At 38.6% G+C, this 27,440-nt stretch overlaps 1 protein-coding gene across 2 annotated transcripts in view; it reads left to right on the top strand.

Moving 5' to 3' along the window:
* BCAP29 (B cell receptor associated protein 29) overlaps positions 1-25,086 on the top strand; it is a 55,415-nt gene extending 30,329 nt beyond the window's left edge. For both annotated transcript variants that reach the window (XM_049642786.1, XM_049642787.1), the window contains exons 7-8: positions 17,669-17,769; positions 23,949-25,086. In XM_049642786.1, coding sequence (XP_049498743.1) covers positions 17,669-17,769; positions 23,949-23,984 — 137 coding nt within the window. In that variant the 3' untranslated portion in view covers positions 23,985-25,086. The remainder of the gene's footprint in view (positions 1-17,668; positions 17,770-23,948) is intronic.
* The last annotated feature ends 2,354 nt before the right edge of the window (positions 25,087-27,440 follow it).

Raw genomic sequence — 27,440 nt, 5'->3', positions numbered from 1 at the left:
TGATACAATGTTTCTCTGTTGGCATTTATCTGATGTTTTTCTCATGATTAGACTAGGGTTATGGGATTTGAGGTGGAAGTCACAGAAGTAAAGTGCCATTTTCATCACATTACATTAAGAATACATACCAACATGATTTATCACTGTTGGTGTTGACCTTGATCACCTGGCTTTGGTGGTATTTGTCAGGGTTCTCTACTGTAAAGTCACCCTTTTTATTCCCTCTATCTATAGTGTATTTTTTGGAAGGAAGTCACTGTTCATAGCCCACCCTTAAGAAACGGCTACCTTCCTTGAGGGTGGAGTATCTACATATATTTGGAATTCTCCTGCACAGATTTGTGTTTACCCTTATTTGTTAATTTCTTCTTTTATTTATGCCAGTATGGAGTTAGGGGTATTCATTTTATACTTTGGAATGTAATTTAACACTGCTTTATTATTTATTTTTATTGCTCAAGTTGTTCTAGCTCTCTGGCCATTGAGAGCTCTTTTATTTGGCTTCCGCATCCCTTTGACATATCCCCATCCATTATTGTGGATTTGTTTTGTCTTGGGTTTGTTTTTTGAGTACTTCCTTGTTATTGGACACTACAAGATGCTCCAGGCTGATCTTGCAATATCCAGCCTCATTTTTAGAGTCAGTGTTTTAGGTTGTTTGTTTCTTTTAATTGAACTGGATTCTGTAATACTGTTTGGTTTTTGTTTTTAATTTTCAGTTAGCATGAGATATTTGTAACATGATTATATTTTTATCAAAATATTTTTAAATGGTCTGTTTGCTTTGTGACTCCAGCTCTCTTGAAGATTTTTTTAATTGAAGTATAGTGGACACACAATGTCACATTGGTTTCACGTGTACAGCATAGTGATTCGACAACTCTGTACCTTATGCTGTGTTACCACAAGTGTAGCTACCACTGATCAGTTCACCATACAGTACTATTACAGTACCAGTGACTATATTTCCTATGCCGTGTTTTTCATCCCCGTGACTTACTCATTCCATCATTGGAATGAATGTTTTGTTTTCTTTTATTAAAGATAGAATTGTTTTTAGTTGGAACCAAGATTCCGGTCAGGTGAATAAAGTGGCACCTCATTGTTTACCTGACATTTATCACAATCTCAGGAAATGAACTGGTTCCACACAAGTGAATTTTTCAGATGCTTAAAGCTTAGACTTCCTTCAAGGAACATATTTTAAGCACCTTCCATGTGCTAAGCACTGTGCTAGGTGCTCAGAACAGAGATAAGACACTGCTCTGTTTCTTGAGCAGGCCACACTCTAGGGGAAATAGCTGCACCCCAGCATGGTGGGTGCTATGCTGAAGGTGAGCTCAGGGTGAAGTAGAGCCAACGGTGGAGATTAAGGACAGTTTCTTTTCTTTTATTTTTTTAACGTTTATTTATTTTTGAGAGAAAGAGAGTGCACAAGCGGGGGAAGGGCAGAAAGAGAGGGGAACAGAGCATCTGAAGCAGCTTCTGTGCTGACAGCAGACAGCCCGATGTGGGGCTCAAACTCACGAACCTCTAAATCCTGACCTGAGCCAAAGTCAGATGCTTAACCAACTAAGGACAATTTCTTGACATTTTGAAGGATACATGTTAGTTAGCCAGAGGAAATGGGAGCAAATGAGTGAGGCAGGGAGGTGAAGGGAGATGAGCACGGATGTTTGAACAAAATGAGCAGCATGTAACTAAAAGACTATGGCACTTTTGAAATACAAGTTGCCCAGTGTGACTGGAGCATAAAATAAGATGTCAGCAGTGGTGAGGGGAACAGTAGGCCTAGGATCCATCATGAAGGCCCTCATGTTTATGTGTTTACAACCGGGGGGCACTGTTGGAGGGTTCTTAGGCAGAGGAGCAATCACTTTGACAATACTGTGGCCAGTGAATGCGAGTAGCCAGGGAACTAAGTGAGGAATCCATTTCAGGAATCTAAACTAGAGATGAGGGGGGCACCTGGGTGGCACAGTCTGTTAAGCATCCAACTCTTGGTTTCCCCATGTGCTGACAGCTCAGGGTCTGCCTGGGGTTCTTTCCCTGTCCCTCTCTCTGCACCTCCCCTGCCCACGTGCTCTTCTCAAAGAAATAAATATTAGAAGAAATAATACACCAAAGATGAGGGCAGTGGTAATGGAGATAGAGTGGATGGACTGATGAGCTATAAAGAAAGTAGAATCAAAAAGCTTAGCAGATGTAAGTAAGCTTAAAAGAGAGTGGGTGACAATTGAAGTGATGAATAAAACAGACCTGACCTACATATATCTGACAATATAGGCATGTACGAAAAAAAAAAAGTAACTAATAAAATTTAAACCACTGGAGCGCCTGGGTGGCTCAGTCGGTTAAGCATCTAATTCTTGGTTTCAGCTCAGGTCATCATCTCATGATTCGTGAGATCAAGCCCCCAGCAGGCTGTGTGCTGAGGGCACAGAGCCTACTTGGGATTCTCTCTGTCTTTCTCCCTCTGCCCATCCCTCACACACTTGTGCGCTCTCTCGCTCTCTCTCTCTCTCTCTCTCAGAATAAATAAACTTAAAAGCACACACACACAGTTTATGTTTCTTACTGAACCAAAGTTTGTGTGTCTGGTTTCCTAGTATCTTGCAGGCATTATAGTAGATTAACGGTCCAGTCATTGATCACTGGTAAAAGAATAGTACCTGTGAAAATTAAGTATTAAATAACTCTAATATATCACACTCTCAAGGTCTCAGAAATAAAACCAAGTAAACTGAAAAGAAACCAACACTGAATGTGTGGAAAATTTTCAAATTAAAAATGGTTTCCTCTGGTGCAATCCTTGTTACTGTTGTACAACAGCCAACTTTAGCTGTCCTGTTAATGCCTCTAAAAATTGTTTTCGATTTCCTGGCAGAGCTTAGCTAGTAGTTCCTGTTAATCTCAGGTAAAAATCATAGTGATACATCTACACAGTGTATTTGTCTCACCAGCTTCTCCCACTCTGCAAATAGCTCCATAAATGTAAGTTTAGCATTTTGTAAAACCACAAATATTTTTGGCCTACTTACTGGTCCTTTTACACAAATATTTTACACAAGCATTTTGGCTTACTACATGTCACTATAACATTAATTGGGGTTATTCTCTATATTAATAACAAATGCATATGCCTCAGAAAGTTCCTAGTGACTAGGACATAACCACGTTTCTAACTGAATCTGGCCAGTATTCTCATGAAATATCTCCACATTTCCAGAAAGCCACCAGCAAGTGATAGCAACTCATTTTTGCAGATGAGAAAATTGAAATAGTGACTTAGCTGTATCACCTCAAGCTTCCTTGTTTAATAATGTCTTTCCTATAAATGCTGCTTCCAGAATAAAATAGTTCAAGATGAAATAAGCAAATGCAAATGTCAGATAACAAGTTTATATAATCCCTTAGTCACGAAGGCAGTTCCAGAAGGAGGTAGAAGGCATCCAAAACAGAATATTGTAATTTTTATAAAACAAGAGATAGAGAAAGGACTGGGAAACAGTCCAGAAGGATCCTAGACAATAACAGCCTCTCTTAATTGGAGTGAATTAAATAAGACAGTTTATTAATATTAATAAGACAGCTTATTTACATCTACTGAAATACAAAACAACATAGGAAACACAGTTCATGCCTTGGCTTGATAAGTGCCAAAAAAAACAGGATTTTCTTGCATTTGATTTGTCATACCTTCATCCCTGTAGTGATCAGGAGAAACTTCTAGATAGGCTGCAAATTGGTTTTTCAGCTTCTTTTACAGATGTGTAGGACCACCTGATTGATTCTGTCTCCTAAAAATTCATGAGAAAAATGATCTCTTTAGGTAACTAATGAGTTGATGTCTAAGATTTATTGAATTTCCTGAGTAATTTACTCATGTAAGAAATTTAAGTACAAATCATTTTTTTCAATATATGAAGTTTATTGTCATATTGGTTTCCATACAACACCCAGTGCTCATCCCAAAAGGTGCCCTCCTCAATACCCATCACCTCCCCTCCCCTCCCTCCCACCCCCCATCAACCCTCAGTTTGTTTTCAGTTTTTAAGAGTCTCTTATGCTTTGGCTCTCTCCCACTCTAACCTCTTTTTTTTTTTTCCTTCCCCTCCCCCATGGGTTTCTGTTAAGTTTCTCAGGATCCACATAAGAGTGAAACCATATGGTATCTGTCTTTCTCTGTATGGCTTATTTCACTTAGCATCACACTCTCCAGTTCCATCCACGTTGCTGCAAAGAGCCATATTTCATTCTTTCTCATTGCCACATAGTACTCCGTTGTTTATATAAACCACAATTTCTTTATCCATTCATCAGTGGATGGACATTTAGGCTCTTTCCATAATTTGGCTATTGTTGAGAGTGCTGCTATAAACATTGGGGTACAAGTGCCCCTATGCATCAGAAGTACAAATCATTTTTAACATTAAGACTAACTCCTATTCAATACAAGTTCCTGGCCAACATTCTTGGTTTTTAAGAATAATTGACAGACAGTACTGTATTAGTTTCAGATGTATAATACAATAAACTGATACTTATATGCATTATTAAATGTCACCACAATAAGTCTAGGTACCATCTACCACCATACAAAGTTGTTACAGTATTATTGACTGTATTCCCTATGCTGTACATTAATCCCCATGTCTTCTTTATAACTGGAAGATTGTACCTCTTAATCCCCTTCAATTATTTTGTCCATCTCCCCCACATCCCCATCCCTCTGGCAACCCTCAGTATGTTCTCTGTATCTGTTTTTGTTTTGTTTGTTCATTTGCTTTTTAGATTCTACCTGTAAATGAAATTATATGGTATTTTTCTTTTTATGTCTAATTTGTTTTACTTAGCATAATACCCTCTAGATCCATCTGTGTTATCACACATGGCTACATTTCATTCTTATAACTGTGTAATGTTCCATTGTGTGTGTGTGTGTGTGTGTGTGTGTGTGTGTGTATACATACCACATTTTCTTTATCCATTAGTCTATTGATGGACATTAGGTTGCTTCCAAATTTGGGCTATTATAAATAATGCTGCCATGAACATAAGGGTGCATATGTCTTTTCAAAATAGTGTTTTCATTTTCTTTGGCTAAATACCTAAAAGTGGAATTACTAGATCATATGGTAGTTCTATGTATAGTTTTTTCTTGGAGGCTTTAATGTTTTCTATATATAGTATCATATCATCTGCAAATAGTGACAGTTTTACTTTTCATTTCCAATTGGAATGCCATTTCTTGGGGCACCTGGGCGGCTCAATCATTTGAGTGACTCTTGATTTCAGCTCAGGTCATGATCCCAGGGTGGTGGGATTGAGCCCTGTATCAGGCTTCTCACTGAGTGTGGAGCCTGCTTAAGATCTCTCTCTTCCCCTCTGTCACTCTCCCCCAGTCGTGTTTTCTCTCTCTCTAAGAAAGAAAGAAAGAGAGGGAAGGAAAGAAAGAAAAGAACAAGAAGAAAAGGAAGGAAGAGAGAGAGAGTGGGAGTGAGAAAGGAAGGAAGGAAGGAGGGAAGAGAGAGAGGACAAAAGGAGGGAAGGGAAGGAGGAAAGAAGAGAGGAAGGGAGAAAGAAATGGGTTTCTGCTTAATTGTTGTGGCCAGGATTTCCAATATTATGTTGAATAAAAGTGGTGAGAATGGGCATCCTTGTCATGTTCCTGATCTTAGAAGGAAACAGCTTTTCACTGTTGAGTGTGATGTTAGCTCTGGGTTTGTCATGTATGATCTTTATTATGTTGAGATACATTTTCTTTGTATCCACTTTGTTGAAAGTTTTATCATAAATGGATGCTGAATTTTGTCAAATGCTTTTTTCCCATATTTTGAGATGATAATATGATTTTTAGCCTTCATTTTGTTAATGTGGTGTATCACATTGATTGATTTCAGGTATTGAACCATCCTTGCATCCCTAGAATAAATCCTACTGGATCATGGTGTCTGATCATTTAAAGTATTGATGCAGTTTGCTAATATTTTGTTGAGTATTTTTCCACCTGTACTTACTAAGAATATTAGCCTATAGTTTTCTTTTTTTGTAGTGTCTTTGATTTTGGTATCAGGGTAATACTAGCCTCATAGGATGAATTTGGTAGTTTTCTGTCCTCTTCATTTTTATGTTATGTTATTTTGGAATAGTTTGAGGAGGAGTAGGGATTAACTCTTCTTTAAATGTTTGATGGAAATCATGTGTGAGGCTGTCTGGTCCTGGATTTTAGTTTGTTGGGAGTTTTATTACTCTAATTTTACTACTAGTAATTGGTCTATTCAGATTTTCTATTTGTTTCTGATTCGGTCATGGAAGATTATATGTTTATAAAAATTTATCCATTTCTTCTAGGCTGGCCAATTTGTTGACACATAATTTTTAATAGTATTCTTTTATAGTCCTTGGTATTTCTGTAGTATTGATTGTAACTTTTCTTTCATTTCTGGTTTTATTTGAATCTTCTCTCACTTTTTCTTGATGAATCTGGGTACAGGTTATTAATTCTGTTTATCTTTTCAAAGAACCAGCTCTTAGTTTCATAGATCTTTTCTATTGTTTATTTAGTCTCTCTTTCACAAATTGCACTCTAATATTTATTATTTCCTTCCTTCTACTAATTTTGGGCAGTGTTTGTTCTGCTTTTTCTAGTTCTCTTAGGTGTAAGATTCGATTGTTTATTTGAGATTTTTCTTGGTTTTTTTTTTTTTTTTTGAGGTAGGCCTGTATCACTATAAACTTCCCTGTTAGAATTGCTTTTGCTGCATCCTATAGATCTTAGAACACTGTATTTCCCTTTTTATTTGTCTCAAAGTATTTTTTTTATTTCCTCTTTGATTTTTTTTATTGACCTGTTAGTAGTTTAGTGGCATATTATTTAACTTCCATTTGTTTGTGTTTTTTCCAGGTTTTTTTCTTGTAATGGAGTTCTACTTTCATACCATTGTGGTCAGAAAAGTTTCTTTATTTTTTTTTTTAATTTTATTTATTTTTGAGACAGTGAGCCAGCAGGGGAAGAGCAGAGAGAAAGGGAGACACAGAATGCAAAGCAAGCTCCAGGCTCTGAGATGTCAGCACAGAGTCCAATGTGGGGCTCGAACTCACAGACCATGAGATCATGACCTGAGCCAAAGTCAGACACCCAACCGACTGAGTCACCCAGGCACCCAAGAAAAGATTCTTGATACGATTTCAGTCTTTTTTTTTTTAGTATATGAAATTTATTGTCAAATTGGTTTCTATACAACACCCAGTGCTCATCCCAAAAGATGCCCTCTTCAATACCCATCACCTCCCCTCCCCTCCCCTCCCTCCCACCCCCCATCAACCCTCAGTTTGTTCTCAGTTTTTAAGAGTCTCTTATGCTTTGGCTCTCTCCCACTCTAACCTCTTTGTTGTTGTTTTTTTTCCCCTTCCCCTCCCCCATGGGTTTCTGTTAAGTTTCTCAGGATCCACATAAGAGTGAAACCATATGGTATCTGTCTTTCTCTGTATGGCTTATTTCACTTAGCATCACACTCTCCAGTTCCATCCACATTGCTACAAAGGGCCATATTTCATTCTTTCTCATTGCCACATAGTACTCCGTTGTGTATATAAACCACAATTTCTTTATCCATTCATCAGTTGATGGACATTTAGGCTCTTTCCATAATTTGGCTATTGTTGAGAGTGCTGCTATAAACATTGGGGTACAAGTGCCCCTATGCGTCAGTACTCCTGTATCCCTTGGGTAAATTCCTAGCAGTGCTACTGCTGGGTCATAGGGTAGGTCTATTTTTAATTTTTTGGGGAACCTCCACACTGTTTTCCAGAGCGGCTGCACCAGTTTGCATTCCCACCAACAGTGCAAGAGGGTTCCCGTTTTCCACATCCTCTCCAGCATCTATAGTCTCCTTATATGTTCATTTTGGCCACTCTGACTGGCATGAGGTGATGTCTGAGTGTGGCTTTGATTTGTATTTCCCTGATGAGGAGCGCTGTTGAGCATCTTTTCATGTGCCTGTTGGCCATCTGGATGTCTTCTTTAGAGAAGTGTCTGTTCATGTGTTCTGCCCATTTCTCCACTGGATTATTTGTTTTTCAGGTGTGGAGTTTGGTGAGCTCTTTATAGATTTTGGATACTAGCCCTTTGTCTGATATGTCATTTGCAAATATCTTTTCCCATTCCATTGGTTGCCTTTTAGTTTTGTTGATTGTTTCCTTTGCTGTGCAGAAGCTTTTTATCTTCCAATAGTTCATTTTTGCTTTTAATTCCCTTGCATTTGGAGTTGTGTCAAATAAGAAATTGCTGCAGCTGAGGTCAGAGAGGTCTTTTCCTGCTTTCTCCTCTAGGGTTTTGATGGTTTCCTGTCTCACATTCAAGTCCTTTATCCATTTTAAGTTTATTTTTGTGAATGGTGTGAGAAAGTGGTCTAGTTTCACTCTTCTGCATGTTGCTGTCCAGTTCTCCCAGCACCATTTGTTAAAGAGACTGTCTTTTTTCCATTGGATGTTCTTTCCTGCTTTGTCAAAGATTAGTTGGCCATACGTTTGTGGGTGTAGTTCTGGGGTTTCTATTCTATTCCATTGGTCTATGTGTCTGTTTTTGTGCCAATACCATGCTGTTTTGATGATGACAGCTTTGTAGTAGAGGCTAAAGTCTGGGATTGTGATGCCTCCTGCTTTGGTCTTCTTCTTCAAAATTACTTTGGCTATTCGGGGCCTTTTGTGGTTCCATATGAATTTTAGGATTGCTTGTTCTAGTTTCGAGAAGAATGCTGGTGCCATTTTGATTGGGATTGCATTGAATGTGTAGATAGCTTTGGGTAGTATTGACATTTTGACAATATTTATTCTTCCAATCCATGAGCAGGGAATGTCTTTCCATTTCTTTATATCTTCTTCAATTACCTTCATAAGCTTTCTATAGTTTTCAGCATACAGATCTTTTACATCTTTGGTTAGATTTATTCCTAGGTATTTTATGCTTCTTGGTGCAATTGTGAATGGGATCAGTTTCTTTATTTGTCTTTCTGTTGCTTCATTGTTAGTGTATAAGAATGCAACTGATTTCTGCACATTGATTTTGTATCCTGCAACTTTGCTGAATTCATGTATCAGTTCTAGCAGACTTTTGGTGGAGTCTATCGGATTTTCCATGTATAATATCATGTCATCTGCAAAAAGCGAAAGCTTGACTTCATCTTTGCCAATTTGGATGCCTTTGATTTCCTTTTGTTGTCTGATTGCTGATGCTAGAACTTCCAGCACTATGTTAAACAACAGCGGTGAGAGTGGACATCCCTGTCATGTTCCTGATCTCAGGAGGAAAGCTCTCAGTTTTTCCCCATTGAGGATGATATTAGCTGTGGGCTTTTCATAAATGGCTTTTATGTTGTTTAAGTATGTTCCTTCATCCCGACTTTCTCGAGGGTTTTTATTAAGAAAGGATGCTGAATTTTGTCAAATGCTTTTTCTGCATCGATTAACAGGATCATATGGTTCTTATCTTTTCTTTTATTAATGTAATGTATCACATTGATTGATTTGCAAATGTTGAACCAGCCCTGCATCCCAGGAATGAATCCCACTTGATCATGGTGAATAATTCTTTTTATAAGCTGTTGAATTCGATTTGCTAGTATCTTATTGAGAATTTTTGCATCCATATTCATCAGGGATATTGGCCTGTAGTTCTCTTTTTTTACTGGGTCTCTGTCTGGTTTAGGAATCAAAGTAATACTGGCTTCATAGAATGAGTCTGGAAGTTTTGCTTCCCTTTCTATTTTTTGGAATAGCTTGAGAAGGATAGGTATTATCTCTGCTTTAAATGTCTGGTAGAATTCCCCAGGGAAGCCATCTGGTCCTGGACTCTTATTTGTTGGGAGATTTTTGATGACTGATTCAATTTCTTCGCTGGTTATGGGTCTGTTCAAGGTTTCTATTTCCTCCAGTTTGAGTTTGGGAGGTGTGTGGGTGTTTAGGAATTTGTCCATTTCTTCCAGGTTGTCCAGTTTGTTGGCATATAATTTTTCATAGTATTCCCTGATAATTGCTTGTGTTTCTGAGGGATTGGTTGTAATAATTCCATTTTCATTCATGATTTTATCTATTTGGGTCATCACCCTTTTCTTTTTGAGAAGCCTGGCTAGAGGTTTGTCAATTTTGTTTATTTTTTCAAGAAACCAACTCTTGGTTTCATTGATCTGCTCTACAGTTTTTTTAGATTCTATATTGTTTATGTCTGCTCTGATCTTTATTATTTCTCTTCTTCTGCTGGGTTTGGGGTGTCTTTGCTGCTCTGCTTCTATTTCCTTTAGGTGTGCTATTAGATTTTATATTTGGGATTTTTCTTGTTTCTTGAGATAGGCCTGGATTGCAATATATTTTCCTCTCAGGACTGCCTTCGCTGCATCCCAAAGCGTTTGGATTGTTGTATTTTCATTTTCATTTGTTTCCATATATTTTTTAATTTCTTCTCTAATTGCCTGGTTGACCCATTCATTCTTTAGTAGGGTGTTCTTTAACCTCCACGCTTTCGGAGGTTTTCCAGACTTTTTCCTGTGGTTGATTTCAAGCTTCATAGCATTGTGGTCCAAAAGTATGCATGGTATGATCTCAATTCTTGTATACTTATGAAGGTCTGTTTTGTGACCCAGAATGTGATCTATCTTGGAGAATGTTCCATGTGCACTCGAGAAGAAAGTATATTCTGTTGCTTTGGGATGCAGAGTTCTAAATATATCTGTCAAGTCCATCTGATCCAATGTATCCTTCAGGGCCCTTGTTTCTTTATTGACCATGTGTCTAAATGATCTATCCATTGTTGTAAGTGGGGTATTAAAGTCCCCCTGCAATTACCACATTCTTGTCAATAAGGTTGCTTATGTTTGTGAGTAATTGTTTTATATATTTGGGGGCTCCCATATTCGGCGCATAGACATTTATAATTGTTAGTTCTTCTTGATGGATAGACCCTGTAATTATTATATAATGCCCTTCTTCATCTCTTGTTAGATACGATTTCAGTCTTGTTTAATTTATTGAGACTTATTTTGTGGCCTAACATGTGATCTGTCCTGGAGGGTGTTTTGTGTATACTTGAAAATAATGTGTATTCTGCTGTTTTTAGATGGAATGCTCTGTATATATTAAGTTCATCTGATCTAATGTGTTATTTAAAGCCAATATTTCCTTATTAATTTTCTGTCTGGGTGATCTATCCATTGATGTAAGTGGATGCTAAAGTCCCCTACTAGTGTTAGTTTCAGTTTCTCTCTTTGCATTTGTTAATATTTGCTTTATATATCTTGGTGCTTCTATGTTAGGTGCATAAATATTTAGAAATATTATAATTCCTTCTCTAATTGATCCCTTTATCTTTATGCAATACTCTCTCTTATTACAGCCTTTGTTTTAAGTCTAGTTTGTCTGATAGAAGTATTGCTTAGCCCAGCTTTCTTTTCAAAAATAAACATTAAAAATAATTTTAAGTAATTATTGTTTTCATTTTTTTTTTGAAAGAGACAGACAGAGACAGAGAACGTGAAGAGGGGAGGAGCAGAGAGATAGGGAGACACAGGAATCAGAAGCAGGCCAGGCTCTGAGCTGTCAGCACAGAGCCTGAGACGAGGCTAGAACTCACAAACCGCGAGATCATGACCTGAGCCAAAGTCAGACGCTCAACCGACTAAGCCACCCAGGAGCCCCAGCTTACTTACTGCCATTTTAAAAATTGTTTAACGGTTGTTTTGTAGTTCTCTATTCCTTTCTTGTTGCTCTTTTCCCTTGTGATATGGTAACTTTTTTAGTGTTATGTTTGGATTCCTTTCTCTTTATTTTTTGTGTATCTAATAAAGGTTTTTGATTTGTGGTTACCATGAGATTCATATATAACAACCTGTTATATAGCAGTTTATTTTAAATTGATGAGCACTTAAGCTTGAACGAATTCTAAAAACACTACATTTTTACTGTCCCCACTCCTGACGTTTTATGTTTTTTACATCATGTTGTACATCTTTTTGTTTTGTATATCCTTAACTAATTATAGATATAGCTTATTTACTACTTTTGTCTTTTAACCTTCTTACCAGCTTTATACATGGCTGAACCTTCACCATACGTTTGCCTTTACCAGGGAGATTTTTTTTTCTTTCGTATATATTTTTTTATTTCTAGTTATGGCCTTTTCTTTTCCTCTTAAAGAAGACCTTTTGATATTTTTTTGTAAAGGCTGGTTTAGTAGTGGTAAACCTTTAACTTTTGTTTGGTTGGAAAACTTTTTATCTCGCCTTCAATTCTGAATGATAACATTGCCGATTAGAGTATTCTTGGTTATAAGTTTTTTCGTTTCAGCGCTGTGAATATATTGTGCCACTCCCTGCCAGCCTGTAAAGTTTCTGTTGAAAAATTAGCTCATTGCCCTCCCTCACTCTCTCTGCCCCTTCCCCCACTCAAGCTCTGTCTCTGTCTCTCTCAAAAATAAATAAACATTAAAAAAAATTTTTTTTAAAGCGGGGTCGGGGGGGGGGGTGCTCCTGGGTGGCTCAGTCAGGCATCCGACTTCAGCTCAGGTCATGATCTCGTGGTCTGTGGGTTTGAGCCCCATGTCGTGTCGGACTCTGTGCTGACAGCTCAGAGCCTGGAGCCTGCTTCAGATTCTGTGTCTCCCTCTCTCTCTGCCCCTCTCCCGCTCAAGCTCTGTCTCTCTCTCAAAAATAAATAAACTTTAAAAAAAATCTAAAAAAAACATTAGCTAATTGCCTCATGGGGATTCCCTTATATGCAACTAATTGCTTTTCTCTTGCTACTTTTAAGATTTTTTAGTTTTTGACATTGTAATTATAATTTGTCTTGGTGTAGATCTCTTCTGAGTTCATCTGTTTAGGAGCCTTGCTTTTTAGACCTGGGCATGTATTTCCTTCCTTAGCTTAGGGAATTTTTCAGCAGTGATTTCTTTAAATATGTTTTATGCCCCTTTCTCTTTCCCTTCTCCTTCTAGAACCCCTGTAATGTAAATGTGAATACTCGATGTTGTCCCAGTGGTCCCTTAAAGTGCCTTTATTTTTAAATTCCTTTTTTTTCTTTTCCTTCCTTCCTTCCTTCCTTCCTTCCTTCCTTCCTTCCCTTCTTTCTCTTTCTGTTCAGTTTGGGTGACTTTCACTACCCAGATCACTGATCTGTTCTTCTGTATCATCAAATCTTCAGTTTATCCCCTCTAGTGTATTTTTTTATTCTGTTATTGTATTCTTTATATTTGATTGGTACTTTCTTATATTTTCTCTTTGTTGAAGGTCTTACTGTGTGTTCATCTAGTCTTCTCCCAAATTTGATGATCATCTTTGTGGCCATTATTTTGAACTCTTTATCACTTTTATTGCTTAATTCCCTTTCATTTAGTTCTTTTCTCTGAGGTTTGCCTTGCTCTTTTGTTTGGAACACATTTCTGTGTCTTTTCATTTGGCCTAGCTCTGTATTTGTTTTTAGGTGTTCAGTAGTTCAGCTACAGTTCCCAATCTTTTTTTTTATTTTTATTTTTTAAGTTTTTATTTAAATTCTAGTCAGTTAGCATACAGTGAAATATAAGTTTCAGGTGTAGAATCCAGCGATTCAACACTACAATACCCAGTGCCCATCACGACACACATTTCCCAGTGTTAAAGGAGTGGCCTTATGTAGGAGAAATCCTGTGGAGCCAAGAAGCCTAATCTCCTCTGGTCACCAGAAGCAGGTCTCCCGTGTGGGCTGCATGTGCCCTCCTGATGTGACAGGGCAGAACGGTTGTGGGCACACTCGTAAGTGGGTCTGGCTCCCAGTCCAGCTGGCTATACACCTGGCCTTGACTGCTACAAATGTGCTAGTAGTCAAGACACCAGCGGTAGGCACCCTCTGGCATTTGCAGTATGCAGGGATGATTCCCACATGGCATCCGCCGGGGCCGGAATCAGTACAGCAGAACAAGACAGCAAAAATGGCTGCCACCAGTGTCTTAAGTCCCCAAGCAGACGCCTAGCTGCCTTTTGTCTCTCCAGCAGGCGCTCCAAGATTAGTAAGTGGGTCCCCTTCACCTGTAGTCTATGTAATTTTGATCCAGTGTTTTTGTGTTTATTTTGGGGTCAAGTAAGTCTACATGTGAACTCTAAGAGTGGGTTTTTTTTCCCTCTGCAATTCTAGTTTTCCTAGGCGTATTCCTTATTGCTTTTCAAAGCCAGGTGTTTTGGAGGCCCATCTCTTCTGTGCAGGATCTAAGGGTTTGGGTACCTGATGTGGAACTCAAATCTCTTGCCCCTCATGGAAAAGTTCAATGCTTTTGTGATCCTTCTGTATCATAGAATGCCATTCCTAGAATGTGGTTTTCAGGGTGCCTGAGTAGCTCAGTCTTTTGAGCTTCCGACTTCGCTCAGGTCATGATCTCACAGTTGGTGAGTTTAAGCCCCACTTCGGGCTCTCTGCTGTTATCCCCGAAGCTGTCAGTGCAGAGCCCGCTTCGGATCCTCTGGCCCCCTCTCTCTCTGTCCCTCCCTGCTCGCATGTGTTCTCTTTCCCTCTCTTTCTGTCTCAAAAATAAATAAAATATTAAAAATATATACATTAAAAAAAAGAATATGGTTCTTTCCTTAGTGAGACTGTATCTCTGCTTCTTCTCAGTACTATCCCCTGTTGTAGAGGCTCTGTTCATCCTGTTCATCCAAGGCCCCCTTCAGAGGGGATTATTCCACATGTGGCTATAGATTTACTGTCCACGGGAGAAGGTAAGCTCAGGGTCTTCCTTTCCTACCATCTTGGACCCTCTTGGACCCGTCTTGGACCATCATTGTAGGCTAGTAAGACTAGAATTGTAGATTCTACAACTTAAGTTATAGAATCTTCTTTGCTTTTTATACACCAGAAATCCAGGCTTTTAAACATTTATGGTAAGGTCTTGAAGTTAACACTGTGTTTCATATTTTCAAGTAGGTTCTAGGAAATGCCTTATAGAACCCAAATTAAAGACTAATATGAAAACCTTCATGTTGTGACTGTGGTTCCAGTGAAATCTAACCACTATCAGAGATCTCTCTTCCATACCTAACCTCTACCCTTACCAAGTGACAACATTAAATTTGTTAAATTTAGCCTTTAATGCCTAACTTAGTTATGGATCTATAAAAATAACATGAAAGAAATTATAATGTAGAGCTATCCCATATGGCTACCCACTAGCTACACATGGCTGTTTAAATCAAAATTTAATTAAAATTAAGTATAATTGAAAATTAAATTCTTCAGTTGCACTAGCCACATTTAAAGTGCTTAATAGCCACATATAGCTAGTGGCTGCCATATTAGCACAGATGTTCTACATCTGTATTGTCCACTAAATGTTCTGCAACACAAGAAGTTTAATTTGACAACATTGTCTTAGAAAGTGCCAATACAAAAGCCACTTTAGTTGAAAGTGACTTATATACTTATATATAAAAATGCCCATATGATGGCTTTTCAAGAGGAAGAGGAAACAGATTGTTTATAAATAGAATCTATAATTTCATTCAACTGTGCCAGAAAAATGACTCTTACATTTATAAATCCCACTTTCTTTTACTTAAACTTCTACCCTAAAATGTTTACAAATTCAGAACTTCTAAAGACTACATATGCAGAATCGTATGTAGAGTAGAGTTAGTTCAGGATTCCCAGAATTTATCCAGTCCATCTTGTGCTACTCTTCCTTTCTACACATTTACTCATTATCTTCTCTACAATGTGCTAAGTTAGTGTGTGTGTGTGTGTGTGTGTGTGTGTGTGTGTGTATGTTTAACTTCTATCTTAGAAGTTAACTGCTTATTTTTAACTTATTTTTAACTGCTGTCTTACACTATACCTCCTTGGTAGACAGAGGCTAATATAGATCCATTTTTGTGTATCATCTTGAGGTAAAGCCTTTAAGTGTCCCACACCCCTAAATTTTTCAATTTTATATAAGAAAGTGATTGTCTTTGCTTTTAAGGAAAATGGGCTGTTCGTCCCTTAGTAAGTATAATAAAATATCCCCCTCTCAGTTTTTTCAAAAGCAGTCCATTCTAATAAATTCTGTACTATGATGCTTGAGTCTAGGATGAATCAGGAAACAGTTAGGGTAAGACTGGAACATCTTATGCAAGAAACTAGGGTACTCAAAAAATGATAGGGACATAGTGAGAGGACATAAGAGCCAGCTTGACAGCCTTCCCACTAGCCATATCTGGCTAGTGCAGTTATGAATTATAAACTGTTGAAAACATAACCTATGTGTTCATACTTAGGATGGATGGATGGATGGATGGATGGGTGGATGGATGGATAATGGAAGGCCCTTCTTTAGAGTAGAATGCTGACTGGTAAATGTGGATGACATGGTGAAGTTGGAAAATCACCAGTGTGCTACCATCACAATAAAGGTTGGTTTAGGCAAGAATTTTCAATGGGTGCTAACTATGAGGGGATAGTTTTCATAAGGAGCAAGATACTTACATAGTCTTTTCTTCCCACACACTGCTTCTTAGTTTACAAAGAAGAAAATAAGTATAAATAGAAAAACCAGTGAGAGGCAGATGGGTCTCTGGATGTGATACCTTGAGAGACAGTCAGCATCATTTGTATGTAAGTTAAGATGCATAACCTGAATTTAATCATGAGGAAACATCAGACAAAACCAAAATGAAAAACATTCCATTTAAGAAAAAAGTGGCCTGAGGGTGTCTTGGTGGCTCAGTCAGTCAAGCATCTAACTTCAGCTCAGGTCACGATCTCATGGTTTGTGAGTTCGAGCCCCGTGTCAGGGTCTCTGCTGTCAACACAGAGCCTACTTCAGATCCTCTGTCTCCCCTCTCCCTTTGTCCCTCCCCAATGCGCTCTGTCTCTTTCAAAAAAAAAAAAAAAAGTGGCCTTTATTTAAAATGTCAGTGTTACGAAAGGGAAGAAGAATGCAGGGGGAAGGCTGAGGAACTATTCTAGATTAAAGGAAACCAAAGAAACGTGACAACTTAATGCTAATCTTTGATCTAGGGCTGGATCTAGACTCAAAAAAAAAATAGTAAAAAACCCATACTTGGGACAGTAGCCAAGATTGGAATATGAATGGCAGATTAGATAAAAAGTACTGATGTTAAATTTCCTAATTTGCTAACTATGCTCTGATTATGTTACAGAATAGCTTTGTTCTTAAGAAATACACAATGAAGTATATTTTTTTTATTTTTATTTTTAAAATTTTTTTAATGTTTATTTATTTTTGAAGGAGAGAGAGACAGAGCATGAGTGGGGGAGGAGCAGAGAGAGAGGGAAACACAGAATCTGAAGCAGGTTCCAGGCTCCAAGCTGTTAGCACAGAGCCTGATGCAGGGCTCAAACTCACAAACTGAGATCATGACCTGAGCCAAAGTCAGACACTTAACCGACTGAGCCACCCAGGTGCCCCAAAAAATACACAATGAAGTATTAAGGAGTAAAGGGGCATGATGTCTATAACTTACTCTTAAATGATTCAAGAAAACAGTTGTGCATGTGTGGTGAGAGAATACAGTAACAAATGTATTGCATCTTAACAGTTGGTGAACTTGAGTAAGAGCTACAAAGGAGTTTTCTATTTAAGTCTTGCAACTTTTCTGTAAACTTAAAAATATTTCAAAGTAAAAATTTTTAAATTCTATTCCATGTTTTCTAGCCCTTTCTAAGGCACAGAATGATGTGATGACAATGAAAATGCAATCAGAGCGACTTTCAAAAGAATACGATCGACTTCTGAAAGAACACTCAGAACTTCAGGTGGGTGACATCTACTTTATGGACCTAAGTTTTTTGAAATAGTAATCACTAAATCAACCATTTGGGTCATCTGCCCTTCCCAAATCAAGAGGATGTATTCAATCCTGGCTTTAAAAAAAAATTTTTTTAACATTTATTCATTTTTGAGAGATGGCCAAGAGACAGAGCATATAAGTAGGGGAGGGGCAGAGAGAGAGGGAGACACAGAATCCAAAGCAGGTTCCAGGCTCCAAGCTGTCAGCACAGAGCCTGATGCGGGGCTTGAACCCATGAACCATGAGATCATGACCTGAGCCAAAGTTGGACACTCAACTGACTGAGCCACCCAGGTGCCCCTGTCCTGCCTTTTTAAAAATGATGAATGAATCCAGATTTTTACCAAGGGGGTGAAGATGAGGATATCGCCTGAAAACACAAGACAGTCATCACATAGAGAATTACTGACATGCTAACTGATTGCATTCTAGTTTTAGTGGAATTGTAAGCACAAGAACTGAGCCACAAAAATGGCAGCATCGAAAAACAAGCTGGTTCTATAAACATTCAGTTTTGCTGTTGGCAATGTTTGCTCTATTCGTGCCAAAATAAGGTAAAAATTGAAGGCTCATCTTCACGACTACTCGCTACTCCTTCTATCCCAGTGTTTTGTTTAAACATCTGAGGTCAAAACCTATGGCATTCAAATCCGTGATTTACCTCCAATGTGGATTTAAAAGATAGAAATGGAAAAAACCTTTTTGTTGTTAAAGTCACAGAGTCCAGGGCAATAGTTCTTTTTCTCTTCCCCTCCAGTCCAGCAAGAGTCTGTGCCCTGAACTCATCCAGGCTAAGCTTGCCTGTCCCTTCCCTCTTGGTTTGCCAGGCCCTACTCTGAACTGATTTCCCAGCCACTCTCTGACTGCATGTCAGAGAGTTCAGGGGAGACGCCATTCCTGAGGCAGCCCTGGTCCTTCCTGTCCCTCCTGCTTTCAGGATGGGCTTATCCTAAGAATTTGGCAGCTTTTTGTACCTTTCAATCAGGTCTTTTTTTTTTTTTTTTTGAGAGATAGCACAAGCAGGGGAGGGGCAGAGAGAGAAGGAGAGACAGAATCCCAACTAGGCTCCACACCCTCAGCACAGAGCCCGATATGGGGGCTCAAACTCAAGAACCGTGAGATCCTGACCTGAGCCGAGATCAAGAGTCGGACACTTAACCACCTGCACCACCCAGGTGCCCCTCAATCGGGGCTTTTTAGCAATTACAGCTGTGCAGTTTCTTCACTGTAGAAGAACCCCTGGTCCCAGGACTCACTTCACTGCCTCTTCATGGTCATTGAATCTCCAGGGTCCATCACTCTGCCTGGCAAAAGGCAAGCAGGTGCTATACCCATAGGCCTTAGAGTCAGACAGACCTGGAATGACTCTAACTCTCATACTACATGATCCCAAGCATGTTAGGATACACCTCTGCAGCTTACTTTTCTTCACTTATGAAACCAGGATAATAGTAACACCTGGCCCAATGGGTTGTGGCAAGAATTAAATAGAATGTGTAGGGTACTTAGCACTGTGCCTGGCTGATAGGAGACGCTCAAGAAATGATACTTATTATAAGTATCATCATCAGTATACATTACTCTGTAGAAGTTTTGCTGAAACTGACTTATTCTCAACCAGCCACTTTGGCCTTGATTTAGAGCCAATCAAGAAGGAAACCAGAGCACATTTACCATCTGGTATCCCTAATTGAGTTGCATGTTTGATTTAACTAACTTTTGACATTAGGGTATTCCAGAGAAGGGTATCCCCTGTGTGCTTCAAACCCAGGATACGGAGAGCCCAGCTCACATGGCCTAAAGTAGATGGTTAGATTCTCAACAAGACCACCTTTTCCCCATCTCTAAAACACGGGTCCTGAAAATTGCTGACTTCACCATGGCATGATGAGTATTTCTTCAGGGCATCCTTCAAGATCTGCCATGGAAAATGAAAGAACACTTCAGAAGCCTTTTGCCTAGAAATGGAACTTTTTTTTCCCCTCCCATTTGTAAGGTCAAAAGGATGCATATCCCCACCAGTGGACTTTGCCAGAATTTCAGAAATGTTTAGATCCCTGAATGGAGAAAAGAGAAGCAGGAATATTCTCTCATTTTGTTATGGCCAGTGGTGATTGCTGAATGTCCCCATCGTGGTAACAGCTCATGCTTCTCTTAATCCCTGAAGAGTATATGTGACAACCCATTTTCTTTCCCCTCCCCAAATTCCTTCTTCTTGGAGCTGATATATTCTTGTTAACAGATGTTAAATAGTTTCTCTAATTCCTTCCCAAGAAAGTAGTTTTTATTCCCATTTCTTTGAAAAATGACCCATCCTGGATATGCCAGGTGCCATGCTGAGAGTTAGGCCTTGTGCACTAGTGCATTTAAGGTCTTGATCCAGTTTCTTCTTTTATTTTTGAAATATTTAATGAATGACATTTAGTGAGGATATGCTCTAGACCAAGCACTTAGTTAATGGGTTCATATATTATTCTGTTTACTTTAATCACAGCCCACTAAATTAAAATATTTTAATACCCTATCTTGTGGGTGAGGAAAACAAGTCCCAGAGATGTTATATAATGTACCTAAAGTCACTGAACTAGAAATTGATAGGATTCAAAGTTGAATTCAAAATCATGAAACCTTGGGGCATCGGGGTGGCTGTCAGTTCAGCATCCAGCTCTTGGTTTTGGCTCAGATCATGGCCTCATGGTTCATGTCAGGCTCTGTGCTGACAGCATGGAGCCTGCTTGGGATTCTCTTTCTCTCCCTCTCTCTCTCTCTCTCTCTGCCCCTACCCTGATTGCACTCTCTCTCTCTCAAAATAAATAAACTTTAAAAAAATAAAATCCAAAACCCAGTAATTTTTCTCCAGTTGCCCCATCATTAAGAACTCCCTGTGTTGGTCACTAGACTCTGCTCTTGGATCTGTTGTCTTCCCACTTCCACTCTACTCAATCTCAGAGAGCCACATTTCCCAAGCTCCCATGCTGTCTTCTGGGCAGGTTCAGCAGTGGGAGGCACTAGCAGGGGACTGAAGGCAGGAGGGGCAGTGCCGGGGACTTCCCACCGCTCTGTTTCAGGAGCATCTGCAGCAGCAGCACCATCTTTTCCCATGGTCCTGGTACCTACTGGGCAGCTGCCACATGGTGGCCCTAGCTCCTGGGCTCCAGAACTGGCTCTCCCCGCTTGTCCCTCTAGCCCAAGAATGGTGGTTTTGTGCTAATCCCTGAGGTGTCTTACCACACTGTTCCAATGCATCTACTCTTTCACCACCTGTAAAACCAGCTTCCCATAATAAATACCTGTTTGAATTTAAAAAAGAAAGAACGCTCTCAGCCCCATACTTTGGCAGTTCTGTAAACCCCGGGGGGATGACTTGGCATCCAGCACCTTGACTTCTTCGTTTCTTAAATGAGGGTTATAATACTTGAGCATTAAACCAGACCCTGTCTAAGGCACTTTAAATGTTTTTAAACAAGAAAAGCTCTATAGCCCTACAAGACACTAGTAGTTGCCTCTTGATTGGACACGTTTTTTTTCCCCACTCACCCTCCATTGTCCGGTATGAGAACTTGTAGAAGATTCTGAGATTTAAGTGTCATTAAATGACTCCCATTTTCTTTAAAGTGACTCTTACACTTTTATATTTACCTTCTTAACGCTACTTGAGAAGCAAAATGATTGCTGTAGGCCATCTATAGTAAAAAGCTGTATCAAATTGTCATTTGTGAATTATACTTCTGTTGTCAAACCAACCTTAATAATTGAATTATATCTTCAAGTTCTTGGGAAATTTAGCCTTCTCAGTATTACACAGTTGATTTACTTTAAATAAAATAATCATAAAATGACTTAAACTATTATAGAAATAAAAGTGGAAGGGGGAAAGCTGGTTTCCTTACCATAAACAGATTCCACTTTGCATAATTTAAATCCATTTTAAATCTGGTCTCCTCCCTGATACAAATACTAAATAAATATTAGAAAATAATCTCGTCAATACAAAGTCTTTGCCTTTCCTTGTTTGCCGTGTCTCTCTTCTAGAAAAGGAAAAGCAAAACTAAGGATTATGGGCAACACAAACCCATCAGCATCTGGCAGTTTTCAAATTTCATTTTGGAGAGTCACCCTCACTTGAGGAACTTGTCCTGAATAACAGCTCCATTAAAGCTGTGACTTTTATCTTTATGTCCACTTTAATTTTGGATAAACACAAGATTATCTCCTTTTTTTAAATTGAAGTATAATTAGCATACAGTGTTATATTCGTCTTAGATATATAATGATTCAACAATCTGTACAGTTTTCGGTGCTCATCACAAGTGTACTCTTAATCCCTTCACCTCTTTCACCCGTCCCTCACCCGCTTCCCCTCTGGCAATTGTTCTCTGTATTTAAGACTCTGTATTTTTGTTTGTCTCTTTTTTACTTTGTTCATTTGTTTTGTTTCTCAAATTCCACATATGAATGAAATCATATGGTATTTGTCTTTCCCTATCTGTCTTATTTTGCTTAGTATTACACTCTCTAGATCTACCCATGTTGTAGGAAATGGCAAGATTCCCTTCTTTTTTATGGCTGAGTAATACACACACACACACACACACACACACACACACACATGACATCTTCTTTACCCTTTCATCTGTGGATGGACATTTGGGTTGTTTATGTATCTTAGCTATTGTAAATAATACAGTAAACATGGGGGTGCATACATCTTTCTGAATTAGTGTTTTTGTTCTTTGGGTAAATACCCAGTAATGGAATACTAGGTCATAAAGTACTTCTATTTTTAGTTTTTTTGAGGAGCCTCTGTACTGTTTTCAGAGTACCAGTTTATTTTTCTACCAACAGTGCATGGGGTCTCTTTTAACTCTACTTCCTTGACAACACTTGTTATTTATTGTAGTTTTTATTTTAATCATTCCGACGGGTGTAAAGTGATATCTCATAGTGGTTTTGATTTGCATTTCCCTGATAATGAGTGATGTTGAGCATCTTTTCATGTGTCTGTTGGCCATTTGTAGGTCTTCTTTGGGAAAATGTTCAGGTTCTCCACCCATTTTTAATCAGGTTATTTAGTTTTTTTGGTATTGAGTTTAGTTTTATTGGTGTTGAAGTTTGGTGTTATTTTTGAGAGACAGACAGCCCATGAGTAGGGGAGGGGCAGAGAGAGAAGGGAACAGAGGATCTGAAGCCAGCTCTGGGCTGATAGCAGAGAGCCCAACGCGGGGCTCAAACTCACAAACCATGAGATCATGACCTGAGCCAAAGTCTGACGCTAAACCGACTGAGCCACCCAGGTGCCCCGCATAAGTTCTTTATATATTTTAGTTATTAACCTCTTATCAGATACATCATTTGCAAATATCTTCTCCCATTCAGTAGTTAAAGCTGTGATTTTTATCTGAAGTGGTAAGATATATATAAACATGTGAAAGTGGTACCTTATCATTCAAAATACTTCCTCTAATCCTGATTTGGTTGCGTAATGTTAATGTTACTAAAGTTGCTCTGAAAGCATTAATACTCAGCCTGAACAAGAGCTAGATGAACTTCTCATGTACGAGCAATAATGCTACAACTCCATTTGATGAGGTTTTTTTTTCCTCAGTGTAGACTTTGCTTTCTTGAGTGCAAATGATTTCTAAAGGTTAATTTCGATCCCATTTTCTTCCAGTTTTAAATGATATTTTATAGTTATCTCTGATCAGCAAAGAGTATAATTTGAGAACTCAATTCTATGGGCAAATACCTGCATAACAAACACACACACACACAAAAGGCCATCCCATCTGGGGTTTTTGTTTCCCCTCATTCTTTCCTTGCCAAAAATCTTAATTGAGTTGGTAAGAGGGGAATTTTAGAAATTTTGTTTTCCTGGTATAACCTGTGAAACAAAACCAAAGTAGATTAAGGCAAGGAAACAAATGAATTGATCAAGAATGTTATTTTTCCCCCTTTTTCAAGTAAAACCCACAAACTTTGTAGTTTAAGTTTGAAATGTTCTCAATCCCTATTTTCATATTTGATTATTCTCATAATTAATAACCATACACAGAAAAGAGAATTTTTTAAAAAACTCCTTGTCATATCAATGAATCTGTTTTTCACTCTTGGCTGTAGCTACTTGAGTCATTTTTTTTCTTGCAGAATCGCTTGGGGAAAGACAGTAAGAAAGGCCTGTGAACTTTGAAAGACGATGGCGACACACCATGTGAAGATGACAAATTTGTTATCGTGTTGGCCTGTAGAACAATTTAAAATTCAGTTCAGTAAAAGGTACCATTTATGACCAGCCAATAATTTTGTTAATGCCACATATAGCCTGTTATCCTAACGGTGTTGTCACAATAGTTGATGATGTTTCAGATACATCGTCAAGTCTATATTCCAGCTCTTCTGTAAAATATAAGCATGTTTAGCACCCTAGTAAGATATTGAGAGGAACACTGGTTATATGGTGACTGTTTACTAATAAAAAGAAAAATTTATAGCCAGTTACTTCCCAAATTGATTTTTAAGTTGATGAAATCATTAATAGCCTTAAAAGCTGTGATGTGTTTTCAGTAATAATAATCTATTTAATCAGGTGACGATAATGCTGATGTATTTGAAAATAGTATTCAGTATCAGCAGATTTGTTCATAGATTAAATAAGGACAAATGATCAGAATTAGCCATTATATATATGGGGAAGAGTCATGAAGAGCAAAAAAATAAAAACAATGACCTTAGTTGTTGTTCTTTTTTATAAGTCTGATGATACTATAGTTTACTCTTGTAAAACAGCTATATTGATAATTATATTTTTGTTACTGTGCTTCTATATCTGTTGGACTGTTTCCGTTGACATTTGTGTTAATACCACATAATAAGTAGGCATTATACCTTTTTAAAATTCATCTGATAATGAAGTTTACATCTATTTGCATAACTGCCATACACTGAACTTAAAATTATTTTACGACAATGTGGAATTCTTGACTTAGAAAGCTAATGTAGAGCATATCCAAAGAGCAATGTTTCCCATCGCTGTGAGAGTTACTAAGTATACAAATATTACCTCAAATATACATACACTGGGGTCACAGTTTCTCTGAGATGTATCTGTATTCTGAAAGCTAAATATTAAGTACCATTTTTCCATTCATATTCCTTTAGAATCTCCTTTAGAACATGATAACGACTGTAGTTATATTAAAATGATTTAGGTTGTTCCAGTGTTTAGACATGAAAATCATCTTCCTTGTCTCATAAAGACCTAAATATAAATAATGGAATGGAAAATAATGACTGGAGTTTTTACTTTCCTGATACTTATTTCATCCTTTGTTGTTTATTATCATTTTAGCACCAACTTCATGCATACTTAATTTTTTTCATTGTAACATAGGTGAAATGAGCGAATACATTAGAATTTTATTTCAGATAGAAGTCAGGAGCTACTGCTGGAACACAGACATGTAGGAGACATTTACCAGGAGTGAGCGATGGACTTAGACCAGATGGTCTGACAGCACCATGAGTAACAGAGAAGGGGATGCTTCAGTGGGAGGGAGCTGAATAAATGACAATTCAGAGTATCGCCTTGGAAATGGCAGAGTGGGTAAATATGAAGGTACCGAGCATTTGTGACCTGGCTTCCACACAGGAATCAAGGCAAATGACAAAATAACAGAGAAGTAGGAAATATACAGCTGTAGAATTGGCAAAACTGAAATTGAATCCCAGCCTTACCACTAATTTAGCTGTGTGATTTTAAACAAATTATTCAAACTCGCTAGACTTCCATTTCCTCAACTCCACAGTGGGAATAATAATGTTTTAGGTCAGGATTACATAGTAATTTTTCAGGCTTTAAAGCAAGAAAAGCCTGGGCACCCTTTGAAGAGCATGAGGATTTGGAAGATTGCCAGAAAGCACTTAAAGTGTACATTTCAGTAATCTTAACAACCCTCTCAATTTTAGAAACCTGCACCCTGAGGCCTTAAAAGTTTGAGCAGTTTCCCCAAAGTAGCATGGATAGTTAGATTCAGGGCCAGGATCTGAGTCTAATCCAGTTCCCCAAATACTATTCTAGCGTTTATACACAAATTGATTAAAATTTGCTAAACAAAATATTGCCGTTAGTATTAGCCAGGATTTGAACCAGGAAGTTTGGCTCCAGAGTCACCGTAATGAACTGCTTCTCAAGCTATGCTTGTTAGTTCCTATTACTCTCCTTACCACCCATGGAGTTTAACAAATTCTATTGTTATAAACAAACAGTATTCCGTGGAGGTTCTGGACTGCAGGAAGTAGTGCTTAAGAAGTTCTAAGCAAGCACCCTAGACTTTGGCGTGAGTCATCCTGGTTGCTTGCCTGGCTCTATCTTGGGCTTAGTACTAGTAACTGCGTTACTCTGAACGCCAGTCTAGAGCCTAGAGTTTAAGTACCTGATGCCACCAGCCTGCCTGGACCTCTAAAGACCCATGCTTCCGATTCCAGTGCTGGTCTCTGCTTGCTTAAAGTGATACTCCCGCTTCCTCCTGGGACCTCCCACCCACAACTGATTGCACGCATCTGCCCCTGTTGTCGTGCTCTATCTCTGTGCGTTGGTCTGGTTCTGCATTCCCATTCCATTGTCCACCGTCTTCTGGCCGTGCCCGCCCCCCAGCTATGCCCCACCACAGCTGGACAGCCTGTGCCCAGCACTACTAACAAGGCCCCTGGGATGCACCTTGCATTCAGACACCCACTTTATACTGTATAAATATAACAGTCCTCATAAACACTGAGTTTAATATCTAGAATGAATATGTCTAAAGTCCAGGAAGCTCTTCTGAACTTTTATATCCTTCGGCCTACCTTTTCTAGAATTCTTGAAACTCCACTTAGAAAAATTCAATTTTCTTATTTTTTGTTTGTTTGTTTGGCATTTCTTTCTCTAATCAGTTTACTAAACATTTTATTATATCGCATCGGTGCTATCTTAGTTGCTAAACAAATATGACCTTATTAGTGTTCCTCCCTATAGCCAAAGTGATTTCTAGCACTGCAGAACTGAAAAACAGCCCCCCAGAAATTATCCATGTCCTAACCCCTGGAAGCTGGAAAGACTCTCTTCTATGGCAAAAGTGAGTATTACTTACATGGTGAACAATGTGATTAAAGATCTTGAGGTGGAGAGATTGTCCTGAATATCTGGGTGGGCCCTAAATACAGCCACAGATATCCTAACAAGAAAGAGACAAGGAAACTATTACCACACAGAGGAGAAGTCACTGCCACCACACAGGCAGAGTTTGAAGTGCTACAGCCACCAGAGCTGGAAGAGGCAAGGAACACATGTTCCCCAGAGCCTCCTGAAGGAACATGACCCTGCAGACACCAGTGATTTTGGACTTCTGGTTTCCAGAACTATGAGACAATAAAATTTATGTTCAGCCACCAAGTTTGTGGTAACTTGTTACAACAGCCGTAGGAAACTAATGCAGGAACAGACAGCACAAATCTGTCCTGTGCTGGACTGAATTTCACAACGTGTGGGAAATAGACACCGTTTTACACCACTTGGTTTCCCCAGTAGCTATTTGGGTCAATCAAAGATTGCCATGGCCACCCACTCTGTCTGTTCTTCTTCTCCGACAATTTTATTTCCTG

The sequence above is a fragment of the Panthera uncia genome, chromosome A2 (assembly GCF_023721935.1).
Source record: "Panthera uncia isolate 11264 chromosome A2, Puncia_PCG_1.0, whole genome shotgun sequence".
Classification (NCBI taxonomy): Eukaryota; Metazoa; Chordata; class Mammalia; order Carnivora; family Felidae; genus Panthera; species Panthera uncia.
This window is presented reverse-complemented; position numbering and strand designations above follow the sequence as displayed.